The 14341-nt window shown below is 40.7% G+C and overlaps 1 protein-coding gene and 1 long non-coding RNA gene across 2 annotated transcripts in view; one reads left to right on the plus strand and one right to left on the minus strand.

The window, feature by feature from the left end:
• Coq3 (coenzyme Q3, methyltransferase) overlaps window positions 1–6770 on the plus strand; it is a 28932-nt gene extending 22162 nt beyond the window's left edge. Inside the window, exons 6-7 of the mRNA XM_005361918.3 lie at window positions 4781–4940; window positions 6144–6770. Coding sequence (XP_005361975.1) covers window positions 4781–4940; window positions 6144–6364 — 381 coding nt within the window. The 3' untranslated portion in view covers window positions 6365–6770. The remainder of the gene's footprint in view (window positions 1–4780; window positions 4941–6143) is intronic.
• The window catches only part of LOC113457735, a 15865-nt gene continuing 3546 nt past the window's right edge, over window positions 2023–14341 (minus strand). The window contains exons 2-3 of the long non-coding RNA XR_003378241.1: window positions 5187–5306; window positions 2023–2279 (exon numbers count right to left, since the gene is read on the minus strand). This is a non-coding gene — a long non-coding RNA (uncharacterized LOC113457735). The remainder of the gene's footprint in view (window positions 2280–5186; window positions 5307–14341) is intronic.

Raw genomic sequence — 14341 nt, forward strand, 5'->3', positions numbered from 1 at the left:
TGTGGGATAGGCTCTGCCAATTTTGGGAGGAAATGGCTCCTGACACCATCTCTTATTTTGTTGGTGAGGCTTGCTTCTAAGGTTCCTGTTTGATTTGCTAAATTTATCATTTCCAGATTTCCTTCAGTTTGTGTTTTCTTTATTGATTCTATTTCCACTTTTATGTTTTGGACTGTTTTATCTATTTCCTTCCACTGTTTATGTTTTCATAGATTTCATTAAGGAATGTATTAATTTTTTCTTTATGGTCCTCTCTCATATTCATACAGGCTGTTTTAAGGTCTTTTTCTTGTGCTTCAGTTACGTTACAATGCTCATTGCCTTTCATGTCAGGCTTCCTGGGTTCTGGTAGAGAGATATTGTCCTGGATGTGATTGGTTGTGTTTTTATATTAGCATCTAGGTATACGGGATTGGGAAGATTGTAATTCTAGATACTGATATCTAGTCTTGTCTTTGTTGGGTGGATGTTTTGTTCCTTGGTTTCTGTTTCATCTCTGGATCTTAGGCAAGTATAGTGGCTGTGTGTTGCCTAGTGGGTAATCCATCTGGGATCCTAGGTGTAGCCACTGGGGATTCCAGATGAAATGTGTTTCTAGGTCTTAGAAGCTGATAAATAGAAATGGGGATGGGCTAGGAGTGTGGGGGCAGAGGAGGGGGAGATGGGGCCCACCAGCTGGAGGAAAGCAGGGTGTTCCACTAGGATCTGCTTAGTCCTCTGGGAGTGGGGTAGAGAGTGAAGAGAGACCACAGCAGGTGTGCTACAGAGCTGGGTATGAGACTGGGGGATAGACTTAGAGGAGAAGGGAGAGGAAGATCTGCAGGTAGCTGCCTGCTTTGCCGACTGAAGTTCCCAGGAAATGCCTACTGGAATTGAGGGCTGGGACAAGCAGTGAGCAGCGGAGTGAGACTGGGAGGGAAAATCTGTGTGCTCCATCGGGAATGGGGGTAGGAAGATGTCTGCTGCAGAGCTGGGGATGAGACTGGGGATTGGATTTGGAAGGACTGAAGGAGAGGTGAAGATGCAGTTAGCCTACCTGCTTTGCTGGCTGCAGCAGAAAGCGTTATAGTAAAAGAATTGTAGATTTGCAGAAGAGCTGCAAATACAGAGTGGTTTTGCCTTCACCTGTTTTTTCCCCGTATATTAACACAGTTGTTCTCAGCCTTCCTAATGCTGCAACCATTTAATACATTTCCTCATGTTGTGGTGACCTCCAACCATGAAATTATTTTTGTTGCTACTTCATAATTGTAATTTTGTTACTGTTATGAATTGTAATGTAAATAGTTTTGGGGATAGAGGTTTGCCAAAGGGGTTGTGACCCACTGTGTTAACAGCTCACAAATGGGTAGAAACCAGGTACTTAGGGCCCCATGTTGAAGGATCACTTCCTCTCAGATGCCCGCACATCACTGTATGCCCTAAAAGCACGTGCTGACCTCAATTCTGTGCCTCACTTGCCTCTTCGATGTCCTTTTCCTACACATAACCCCTGGTACATATCTACAGACTTAGACATAGACAGTGGCATTGCCTTATTAATGCATAGAGAGCTTGCTAGACTTATCAATTTCTCCACTGATGTTTTTCCGACTATGTATCCATCCTAAGCTTCTGCATTGCATTAGGTACTGCGTCTCCTTAATCACCTTCCATCTTAGATGTTTTTGTACCTTTTAATTACTTTTTAATTTATTTATTGTATGTGTGTGTCATAGAACAGCTTGAGGGAGTTGATTCTCTCCCATCATATAGATCCCAGGGATTGAGTCAGGTCATCGGGCTTGTGTCAGGTGCCATTACCCTTTGCCCTGAGCCATCTCATTGGCCCAGCTGTATAGCCCTGGCTGTCCTGGAGCTCACTCTGTTTACCAGGCTGGCCTCAAACTCACAGATCCACCTGTCTCTGCCTCCCAAGTGCTGGGATTAAAGGGAAGTGTTTCACTCTTAAATGGAATTTTATTACATTCATTTCCTGTTTTTCAAGTAAAATCTTTATTTATTAGTTGTTGTATTTGTATCAGTACATATGTCTAAATGAAGATCCTTTGACACATACAAGGATGTGGATGTAAACTTAAATCTAATTTGGTTTTTAGTGGAGACCTGTTGCGGTCCAATGCCCCAAAATAAAACTACTTTTTCCTCACTCTGGACCTGTGTGGAGTCGCAGGAAAATAATGAGACACAGTTTACACAGCAATATTGGAAGGGAGTCTCAGGCTTCGTTCATTCCTGAAGATCACCCACGTTTATTATTCAAACACCTTTTATTCTCCCTGTAAACCAAAGTGGGAGCTCATTAATATTCTCTTTTAATCACACCTGCCACTCAGTCACCAGCTTGGAATCCACACCTTTCCCCAGGCGATCTACATATTAACAAAGAGAAGGAGCAGTTCACCCTGAGCCTTTTGTTAGGTAGCCACAGCTGGTCTGGCAGGATGGCAGCTGCCTTAGAAACTAAATATGGGCCTTCGTTTAAAGAAAAAGAAACATTGCTCACCACTATCACCATGCAGTGTGATACTCCAGAACAGAGATGAGAGACTCATAAATGATTCTTAGTAAGATTTACAATACTAGAGTTTCCAGAGACAAAGTACAATGTGTAGTGATGTGCACACCCTAATATTTTGTCCTCTGTCTTAGTTTGAATCTAGGGTGGTGTTAAAAATTACCTCTTCTCCCTATTCTATACATGCCATATCTATCTGTCTATCTATCTATCTATCTATCTATCTATCTATCTATCTATCTATCTATCTATCTATCTATCTCCTATTATCTGTCTATCATCTTCCAATCTATTATCTATCTGCACCTATTGTCTATCATCCATCTATCTATCTATCTATCTATCTATCTATCTATCTATCTATCATCTTTCAATCTATCATCTATCTGTCACCTATTGTCTATCACTTATTTATCTGTCTGTATATCATCTATTATCTATCTATAAATCTATCATCTAAATCTGTCATATATCTATCATCTACCATCTGTCTAGCATTTATCTCTCTACTTATCTACTTATCCATCTCTATCTATCTATCTATCTATCTATCTATCTATCTATCTATCTATCTATCTATGATCTATCCATCTGTTACAATTGAGAGAGAAAGACAGAAAGACCCATAAGGTGATTTTGCAGTGGTATTTTATACTCGTTAGGCTAATGAGACTATAAGGAGTACGTCTTTCATGCTGTTTTGAAAATGAACATATGAAATAAAAAGATTGTCTTTAAATAGTCAGACCAAATACTCCCATAAATGATTTGCTTTCATCTAAGTGTTTTTCTCGATCCTTTCATAACCGTTTCACAAATCAAAACAAAAAATGCTTGAACTTTAATCATTAATGTTTGTGTGAGAGAGCATTTGTTGGCAGTACTCCTGAGCACATGATGTATGGGGGACGCTGCTCCAGGCACATTAGGTGCAGCACCTGAGAGACACATGGAAGACCTCTGTATGTTAAGGGGACCCCGAGGAATCAAGGCCTTCTAGACACAATAAGGCTGACACACACTCAGCAGTACTATGACAACATGCACAGGGCCTGGGCCTGCATAAGTCCGCACCAGGTACACAGGGCCTGGGCCTGGGCCTGCATAGGTCTGTACCAGGTGCACAGGGCCTGGGCCTACATAGGTCTGCATGAGATGGGCTCCTAAATCTGAAAGTAGACAACAGACCCATTCTTCTTGTTCAAATAATTTATTTATTTTTATTTATGTGTTTTATTTATTGCTGTTTTCCCTATGTGTATATTTGTGTGAGGGTGTAGGATCACCTGGAACTGTAGTTACTGACAGTTGTGAGCTGTCATGTGGGTAATGGGAATTGAATCTGGGACCTCTGGAAGAGCAATCAGTGCTCTTAACCATGAAATCATTACTCTACCCCCCTGCCACATTCTTAACCCAGAAGCTATCTCCAATTGAGAGCCAATTAGTTTTCTCCAAGGGGGTCTCACTGGGGAAACAAATCCTGGTAGACCCCATGCCCAGCAGTAGCTGGTCACAAAACTAACTCAGTGACATCTTTGAAGGTTCTTTTCCCTTAATATTTTTCTTAATCTTATAAGTCCTTTACTTTATATATTGTGGCTTCCAGTTTTGTTTTTTTTTTTTGTGGGATTCCTGCGCATTGCAAACGTGTGTCTGCATCTGTGTGTTTCTTGTGCTTTTCTCTTTGGCCTTTTTTCTTGTTTGATTGTTTTGTCATATTCTGATTATTTGTTTTTGGTTTATTTTATTTATTATTCCTTAGGTACATGTTTGTTTTCTACTGAGAGACAGAAAGGGTGTGGATCTGGATGGGAGGGGAGATGGGAGGACATGGGAAGAATAGGAGGAGGGAGAACAGTAATAGGGATATATTGTATGGGGAAAAAAACCTATTTTCAATAAAAGGAAAAAAGAATGTAAATGTATACAGGTATCAACCTTGATAAAGTGTTTAATACATACCAAAGAGATTATAGAAATATGTTATAGCAATAAAAGGATTTTGAGTTGAAAGCCGTGCTTGATGTGTACAGACTTAGTGACTGCCTGTAGATTGCCTGTGATAACAGATCTTCCCAAGAGAGAAGAAAAAGTGCTACTTTGGTAAATTCTGTTTTATAGCTACTTACATGTCTTGTTTGCACCAACATCGTCTGGAAAGAAGGACAGTGGGGAAGTAAGCCTTTCCCCGACAGTTGCTCCCAACTCTTTACACTCCAGCTCCATCGGTTCACTTGCATATATGCTTCCTCCCTTTAGCCTGGTGGCTCGTTATTCATCACTACAATCAACAAAACACAGCTGTCCTACGCCTTGGGCATTGTTTTCTCAGAACAAATCATGGGCCTTGTTCCAAAAGGCACACACACATGGGAGAAGTTTGTTTCACCTGAAAAGCTGGAGAGTATTCTAGAACCAAGTAAGTGTTACGACTGTTGTCCAGTCCTTTCCGAATCTTTAATGCGTGTATAATTATTAATCTCATGATCTAGCGCGTATTTAAGCAGGTTACTTTTTTTTCCCAATGTTAGTTGTATCTCTTCAGCTATGTCTCAAACTCTTTGAAATGGTGGTTATGGAGGAGATACCACTTCTGCCTGGCTCTTAGTCCTGGCTGCTTGGATCTTCACTTGTTTAAGGATGGGCGTCAGTGTGTCTTACTTACACGTGCTCAGTTGCTCCTGGTGAGCCCTGCCTATCTCGATTTGTCCTATGATTTCTCCGGACTCTTCTATACTCAGATGTATTCCCGCCTTCCATGTCATTTCTTCTGTATCTCTGCTTCCTGCAGAAGTGACCATGGTAGACGTCAGAGCTGCAGTCGGCTTTGGAGCTCGTATATTTCACCCTGCAGTAGAGTGTGATCTGAATATGGCTGCACGTCATTTTCACATTTCTCCGCTCTTCTGACCCACAGTCTCCTTCTTGTACTCCACCAGTGCCTCACCGTGCTGTGGCCCAGTCAAAGCTTTGTTGAGCGTTGTGAAGTAATGCGTCTTAGCTCCCCCTCTTGGCAGAAGTGTACCCACCAACTGTTTCATTTAAAATACTCTCCGTTCAGGGCAGTGTGGTGGCTTCTAGAGATGTCTGTAATTTTGTTGAAAATAGACTAGAAAAAAGATATTTTAAAGAATATTTTTGGAGCTGGGAATAGTAGTGCATGCTTGTGATTATAGCATATGAAAGGCTGTGACAGGAAAACTGGGTATTCAAGGCTAGCCTGGGCTACACAGAAAGATGAGGCTCTGTTTCAACAAATAAAAGAGAAAACAACAAAGAAGATACCTTATGGAGACAATCTCTTATTGACAGGTATTTCAAGTGGCAGCTAGCATTTGTTGAGAACTTAGAGAATTCTAAGCACTGAGCTATTTTAGACATATCTCCCCTAATTCCAATGCTGCAGGACACATGATCTATCTGCGGCATTCGGAATGGGTCACCATTGCAGCAGGTGTCAGAGCTGCAATGGTGACCCCAGTCCTCTGCTTTGGAGGACATATTCTCACTGCAGTGAAGTATGATCAACGCAGTTTTGTTCATTAAATTAAGAATTACTGTAGACTCTTGTGGTTTGAATTGTACATGATTATTGAGTTCAAGTTTTCTGATTTGTTTTCAGATGGTCTGTCAGTTCACACTGTGGCAGGAATGCTCTACAATCCCTTCTCGGGCTACTGGCACTGGAGTGACAATACCAACCTTAACTATGCTGCACATGCTGTGAAATCCAGTGCACAGGAGCACCCTGGGCCTGCTGAGTCTGCTTTACAGGGGGATGCAGAAACGCTCCATGCGAATGCCTCAAGTAGCCCGCGTGTACGTGAAGAGCTGCAGAAATGAGATAGCTCTGACGACAGTAGTAATGTGCTTAAAAGTTTGTTGTTTACAGATTCAGAAAGCTTATTTTTTTCAACGAGAGCCTGAAGAACAAAAGGTCAATAAAAATATCTAAGTCATTGGAGAAAAGTTTTTGTGTCACCTAGGAGACACTTGGTGAAATTTTCTCAGGAGGTTTTGTCAGGTATGCTAAAGGAGCTTTTATTATAGAAATATGTGTGCTCACTTCATTTCATTCTACATACTAGGCATTTTGCACATGTGTGTACAAAACATATGCTGTTATTTATTTTAACCAAAGAAATCTCTGTTGTTTGTGGTATTTCTGTATTTTTGGTTAAAAAAAACACCTGACTAAATAAAAGCTACTGTAATTTATATCACTTTTACTTGTGGTATACAAAATATATTTTGAGCCAGTGGTGGTGGTGCACATCGTTATTTCCAGCATTTAGGAGTCAGAGACAGGTGAATCTCTGTGAGTTGGAGACCAGCCTAGTTTACACAGTGAGTTATAGGCCAGCTAGGTCTATATAATGAGATCCTGCCTCAGTCAATCAATGTTTTTCTTTGTCATTTGTTCTTTTAGAATTCTGAACAATATATTTTGTATTTTGATCATATTCAACCTCCTACCCCAATTCCTTCTCTACCCATCCACCTGTATGCGCGTATGTGTGCACATGCGTGTATGTGTCTGTCTGTCTGTCAAGTTCAATTTGTGCTGCTCTTAGACTTTTGACTGTGTGGATGCACTGAAGTGTGATTGACTTACCAGGATCCCCACCCTTAAAAACAAAACAAGCAAAACCTGATACTATGTCTTCCAGTAGCTGTCAATTCCCAATAACTTCTAAGCTAGTGGTGGAACTTTGTACCTACCTCTCCTTTTCATACTGGGATTTTGTCTAGCATAAACTCGTGCAGGTCTTTTCCATGCTGTCTCAACCACTCTTAGTTCACACCATATGTACGATGGTCCATTGAATCTAGAAAACATTTTCTTGTACTCATCTGGTTGCACCCCATCCTTACTCAAGGGAGACAGATTTCTCAGTATTATCAACTATTTTCAATTTAATTTAGAAGACTTCTCCTATTTCTTCTGACTCTTGAAGGTCAATAAAGGGTTGCTTAGAATGTTCTGCAATTTTTATTTTTCTAATTTTCTTCATGAAAATTAGTTAATTCAGATAGTGTATTTTTTATAAGGAATACTATATAGTGTGGATATAGTTCACTGGTAGAGCACTTGACCAACATAGAAAAGACCACAGGTTTCTCCGTGATCCAAAGCAAATAAATAAAAATAAAAAGAAGAATAAGAAAACAACAACACACAAACACACTACAGAAGTTTCCCATCAGGAAACTTAAGCCATCAATTTCCTTATTACTTACTGGTGGCATTAATTTTCATAATTTTGATTGGTTGGTGTCTGATAGATTTGTTTCTGTAAATTTACTACTTTTTCCTTGGCACGATTAAGTGCCTTATAAAACAATAGCTTGAGAATATTTAAATACTCTATTTTCCACATTCTTATTACCATCCTGTAAGAGCTCTCCAGAGTAAGAAAACTTATATGATGAATCTCTCCCTATATATAAAGGGATTTGTTGGAATGGCTTACGGGCTGCAGTCCAGCTAATCCAACAATGGCTGGCTAGGAATGGAAAGCCCAAGAATCCAGAAGTTGCTCGCTCCACGAGGCTGGATGTCTCAGCTGATCTTCTGTAGATCAAGGAAGTAGGCTCTAATGCCAGAAGGAACGGATGTGCTAGCAAGGTGAGGGCCCAGGGCAAATGCTTTCTTCTTCAATATCTTTATTTAGACGGCCAGCAGAAGGTGTGTCCCAGATTAAAGGCATTCCTGCCTCAAGGTCCAGATCAAAGATGTGTGTCTTTATACCTCAAATGTCTGGACTAGAAGTGTATTCGCCCACTTCAAACCAAGCAAAAACTCTCTCACAAGTGTGCCTCCAATTCTGGATTCTAGTTCATTCCAGATGTCGACAAACTGACAACGAAGAATAGCCATCACTCCTCCGGCTTGGGCTGACCAGAAACTTACTTTGCAGACCTGAATTGCCACAAACTCACAGAGATCTACCTGCTTTTGAAACCCCAAAGTAAAATAAACTTTCCTTCTTAAATTTCTAGTGCTGGGATTAAAGGTATGTGCCGTGACACCTGGACTTTTGTTTTTGAGACAGAGTTTTGTGTAGCCGTGGTTGGCCTTGACCTGACGGTATAGCCAACAATGACTTTGAACTTTTAATTCTCCTGCCACTACCTCCCTGCAGATATTCTTCACTCTACCCAGTTCACTACTTGTGGTTGAATAGGAATGTCCCCCCATAGACTCACATGTTTGAATGCTTGGACCATAGGGAGTGGTACTATTAAGAAGTGTGCCTTTATTGAAGTGTGTGGCTTTCTTACAGGAGGTATGTCACTTGGGGATAGGCTTTGAGGTCTCAGAAGCTCAAGCCAGTCCACTTCCTGCTGCCTATGGATCTAGATGTAGAGCTCTCAATTACCTCTCCAGCACAATGTCTGCCTCCATGTTGTCATGCTTCCCACTATGACAATAATGGACTGAACTGGACTGAACCTCTGTCAGTAAGCCAGCCCTAGTTAAATGTTTTCCTTTATAATAGTTGCCATGGTCATGGGGACTCTTCACAGCAATAGGAACCCTAACTAAGACACTACTATGTCTAGTTTATATGATGCTGGAGATGAAACCTTGTGCACTTTATCAACTGAACTACATACCTAGCCATGACTAGTCCCATGATGGCACTGCTCTTTCTGTTCTCCCTTGCCTCTGTCTGATACACCATACTTATTGTGCCAGTGTTTTTAATATGGGACTGGAGAGATGACTCATCAGTTAAGAGCACTTGTTCTTCCAGAGGACCCGAGTTCAGTTCCTAGCACCCACACCACCATCTATAACTGCAGCTCCAGGTGATACAATGCCTTCTTTTGACCTTCACATCAACACACACACACACACAGTGAGAGAGAGAGAGAGAGAGAGAGAGAGAGAGAGAAAGAAGTAAAGTCTTAAAAAGGAAAATTTGTTATATTTTAGTGTGGGAGCCCACAGTTTTGAATCTGTTTCATCTTGACTAACAGAGAGCTCAAACCTATTCTTGTTCCTCAAGGACAAATAAGATGTTCGACCAAAGGTGTGCTACTGATGTCTTCCTACTCAAAGACCAGGCAGCAGGATGCTTGATTTAGGGCATGGTTACTAGGCATTTTGAGATGTGAGGAGGTAATCATGCTTGTTTGTTCCTTGTATCATGGGAGGGAAGACTTTTTCGCTCTCCTTTTGATTGAAGAATATAAGGACTATGTATAGGAGTAAACTTTAGGCTGCTCAGTATCCACTGGAAGCCCTTCCAACTCTACCCTCTGTCTCTCGTCTCTTTCTTACTCCTCACTCCCCTTTGCAGACACATGTGAACAAGTTGACTAGTACCTACATGATAGTGTTGTCCTTAACTTCGTTAGAAGGCTCTTTGTTCTGATGACTTTCAGGGCAGGTAATGATCATAAGCTTGAGACCAGGTGAGGTAACAGAGTGTTTGAGGCCATTTTAGTCCACAGTCTGGACCAGAAGGTCATTCTTCAGTGGCAGGGTCCTCAGGGGGACAATGAAGGGATGAGAAAGTAAACAACATAGGAAAGTTTGGGATCAGGAGGTCTTGCACACACTGATGGCTCACACAGGCTTCTTACATACAGTTTGGATGGGATGGAGTCAGCAGAATGTGGTTATACAGTAGGACAAGAAAACCTTCAAGGCCCCAGCCCCAGACTGGACCTTGCCAACTCTGCCCCTGGGCAAGGACACAGAACTAATTTTATTTTGTCCTTTCACTGGGGCCTTTGAGAAAGCCTCGGAACAGCTCTCAACAAATCCACACAGCAAAATCCTGCCTCACAAAACAAATATTTGTGGGTAAAATGTGCATGTATGTCTTAGCTCAGGTTCATAGCTTTCTTTTTTTTTAATTTATTTATTTATTTATTTATTTATTTATTTATTTATTTATTTATTTATTTATTTATTTATTATGTATACAATATTCTGTCTGTATGCCTGAAGGCCAGAAGCGGGTGCCAGACCTCTTTACAGATGGTTGTGAGCCACCATGTGGTTGCTGGGAATTGAACTCAGGACCATTGGAAGAGCAGGCAATGCTCTTAACCACTGAGCCATCTCTCCAGCACCCATGGCTTTCTATTTTAGTGTAACATCTGGCACATAACTGGCACGTGTAACGAACTGATTGTAGTAAGATTTTTCTTTGGGCTGCCAGCTCATAGATAATGACACAGAGGCTTCTTATTAATTATGAGAGCTTGGCCTTTAGCTCCTTTAGCTTAGGCTTGCTTTCAACTAGCTCTTATAACTTAAACTAACCTATATTTTTTATTAATCCACATTCTACCACGTGGCTTTTTATCTCTGTCCCATTTTGTGTGTCTGACTTGTTCCGCATCTTGCTTGTGTATCTGGTTCCTAGATTCATCTTGAGTTTCACTCCTCTGCCTAGCTATTGGTCATGTAACTCTGTATTAAACCAATCAGAAGGTGCCTTAGGCAGAGACACATCTTTACAATGTAAACAAATACACAGCGACAAGTGATGAGGTTAATTTTCTTACATAGGCTCATTTTCCCATTAAAGGAAATGTTTTTGTTCTTAGGGACTGAATCCTTGAAAAGTAAGAGACATGCAGTTTAGGTGAAATGGTTTTAAAAATGGAAACAGTCCATGTTGCTAGAAAACGATTATTGCAGGTGTGCATGGGGGTGCACGTCTCTAATCCCAGCACGTGGGTGAGAGAAGCAGGCATTCTGTGGTCTGAGGCCGCCTGATCCATACAGCAATTTCTATGTCAGTCAGGGCTACGTAGTAAGATCCTGTCTTGATTAATCAATCAGTCAAACACACAAACCCCCAAAGGCAAAACTAAATATAACAAGAAGAGATAATAATAAAACGAGAATAGAAAAAGATGGATGGATGAAATACTTTTCAGAACTTTAGAAATGATTCCTATGAATGTGTGCTTGCCTGGGGAGAAACCGTGAATGAACATGCAGGGAAATGTTAGCTTCTGGGGATTCTAGATGCTTGTGTGAGATTTCGTTTGTGTTCTGACAAATAAAGTTTGCCTGGAGATCAGAGGGCTGAGCTAGCCACTAGGTAATCATAGAAGCTGGGCAGTGGTGGCACATGCCTTTAATCCTAGTACTTGGAAGGTAGAAACAGGAAGTGATAAGGTGGGGTGGAGACAGGATCTCAGCCCGTTCAGACCCAGGAAAGAAGGTTCTCTAATCTTCCAGAGTTTTACACTGATATCTGACTTGTGGTTTTTATTGCTAAGACTGATTAGTATCACGCTTCACTTGATGGGCATACATAGATGCCCACTGCATTGCTTCTTTAACTTCTCTGTAAATCTGAAGAGTGCCAAAATAAAAAACAGGGAGAAGATGCATTGAAAATAGTTTTGATTAGCCTAACAGGGAAAATCCTGCATCAATCAATGTGAAATTATGTTTCATACTTGCTTTTTTTTAAAATAAGAATTCTCATGTAGCTGTGCCAGGTCTTTATCAAGTTCCAGGTCTTGTGCCAATGCTATCTCCTCTAATCCTCACAGTGACCCCAAGAGATCAGGGCTATTAGCAACTCTGTTCCACGGAGATAGCACATGATGTATTCAGAATTACACAGTTAGTAAGGAGGCAATTCTGATCCTCTGTACTTCATGCCTTTATATGGTCACAACTGCATTTTTGCAGTATAAGCACTCAGCTGGATTATCTTGACACATTTGAATGGTCTGCACACAACATAGCCCCTTGGCTGTTCTGGAACTGGATTTGTAGGTTGGCCTTGAATTCAGAGATTCACCTGCCTCTGCCTCCTGAGTGCTGGGATTAAAGGTGTACACCGCCACTGCCCATCTTTTCTTTTTTTAAATTCCATTTTATTTTTAAAACTTTTTCTTTTAAACTTTATTTTATGTGTATCAGTGCTTTGCTTGTATGTATGTATATATGTATGTATGTATGTATGTATGTATTAAACCCTTTTTATTTAGACAAAAAGAGGAAATGTTGTGGAATATTTATACACTGTGTGAAGATGTATTGCTATGACTGGTGTAATAAAAAGCTGAACAGCCAATAGCTAGGCAGGAGGTATAGGCAGGACTACCAGGCACAGAGAGGACTCTGGAAAGAAGAAAAGCAGAGTAGCCAGCCTGATGAAGAGAAAGGTAATACTGTGTGGCAGATCCTAGATTAATGTAAATGGGTTAAGTTATAAGAGCTAGTTGGGAAAAAGGTAAGGCCAAGTTTTAATGTCATTATTTGTGAGCTGACAGCCCAAAGAAAAAGTTTCCAAAATCACTGTCTGACATAGAAAACAAACTTGTGTGGAGAGAGAGAGAGAGAGAGAGAGAGAGAGAGAGAGAGAGAGAGAGAGAGAGAGAGAGAGAAGAGATATTGGGGGTCTAATGTAGCCCAAACTGGCCCGAGACACACTTTATAGTCAAGGATGACCACAAACTTTTTATCTTCCTGCCTCTATGTTTCAACTGCTAGGATTACAGGCATGTACTTGCCCTTCCCCCACCATTTTATGTGGTGCTGAGGAATCCTGGGAAAAGGAAAGGCAGAGATGCAGTGTCATCCAGAAGCAGAGGAAGCAAGATGAGAATGCCTTACTGAGAAAATGTACCAAGCCACATGGCTAACCATAGATAAGAATTATGGGTTAATTTAAGTTGTAAGATCTAGTTAGTAATAAGTCTGAGTAATAAATAGGTCAAACAGTTTATAAGCCTCTGTGTGTTTATTTAGGACTGAATGGCTTCAGGATCAGGCAGGACAGAAACTTCCATCTACATGGGCTCTCCCCCATGAATCACTAATTTAGAAAGTGCCCTACAGGCTTGCCTACAGCCGGATCTAATGGAAGCATAACCTTAATTGAGGCTCCGACCTCTCAGATGACTTTAGCATGTGTCAAGTTGACATAAATGACCCAGTATACAAATCAAGAGAACCAAATCCTTACAGTAAAACTCAGAAGAACATTATCAAATAAATTATTTATTATTGAATAATGCATAGACATTTTAATAAAATAGCCTAATACATTTAATTATTTAAAATGCGCAAAAGAATCATTTCACATCTACTTGTTACAGTAGCAAGGTCTTAAATACTTTAAGTATAAAAATTGTATTTTAAAATGAGAAGTGTAGCATTATGAGAAATTTCCTAACACAAATAAACTGCCCATCTTGCTCATTTGATTATGCCTGAGAAATCTGCCAGATCTTTAACTGCTCAGGCAGGGAAGTAGAGACAAGATAACGCACCTCTTATCTGTCCCCTTTTCTCCTACCCTTTCTTTAAGTTTCTCTACTGTCCTAACGCTTCCTCCCTAGCTCAGTACTTCAGGGGTCAGTTATGCATCACCTCTGCCATAATTATTCTTCTAGAGTCTTGGTACAGTTTTTAAATTTCTGATTCGATTCCAGCCCAATCCCTTTATCTGTATGTAATGGTCAAACTCCTTAAAAACAGTGTGACCTGGTGGGGTTGATGAGGAACCATATGTCCAGGAATGCTTTTAGTCCTCAGAGGTCTGAATTCCTTCCGAGCCAGTGGTATAGAGAACTGCCATTCAGACTGTCTGGTATCACCTGGAAACCTGTTAGAGAGGCAGAACCCCTGCACTCCTCAAAACACACTCCGGATTTATACTGTAACAAGCTTTCCCATAATTCATGAGCTCAGAAGTGTTTGAGAAATACTGGTGTGACCTAATTGTCATTAATTTGATGACTGACTCACAGGCGATACATGAGCTGGTTTCTTTTTTTGAAACAGGTAGTTCAGACTAGCCTTGAATAGGAAATTCTCCTGCCTCC

Source organism: Microtus ochrogaster, linkage group LG5, assembly GCF_000317375.1.
Source record: "Microtus ochrogaster isolate Prairie Vole_2 linkage group LG5, MicOch1.0, whole genome shotgun sequence".
NCBI lineage: Eukaryota > Metazoa > Chordata > Mammalia > Rodentia > Cricetidae > Microtus > Microtus ochrogaster.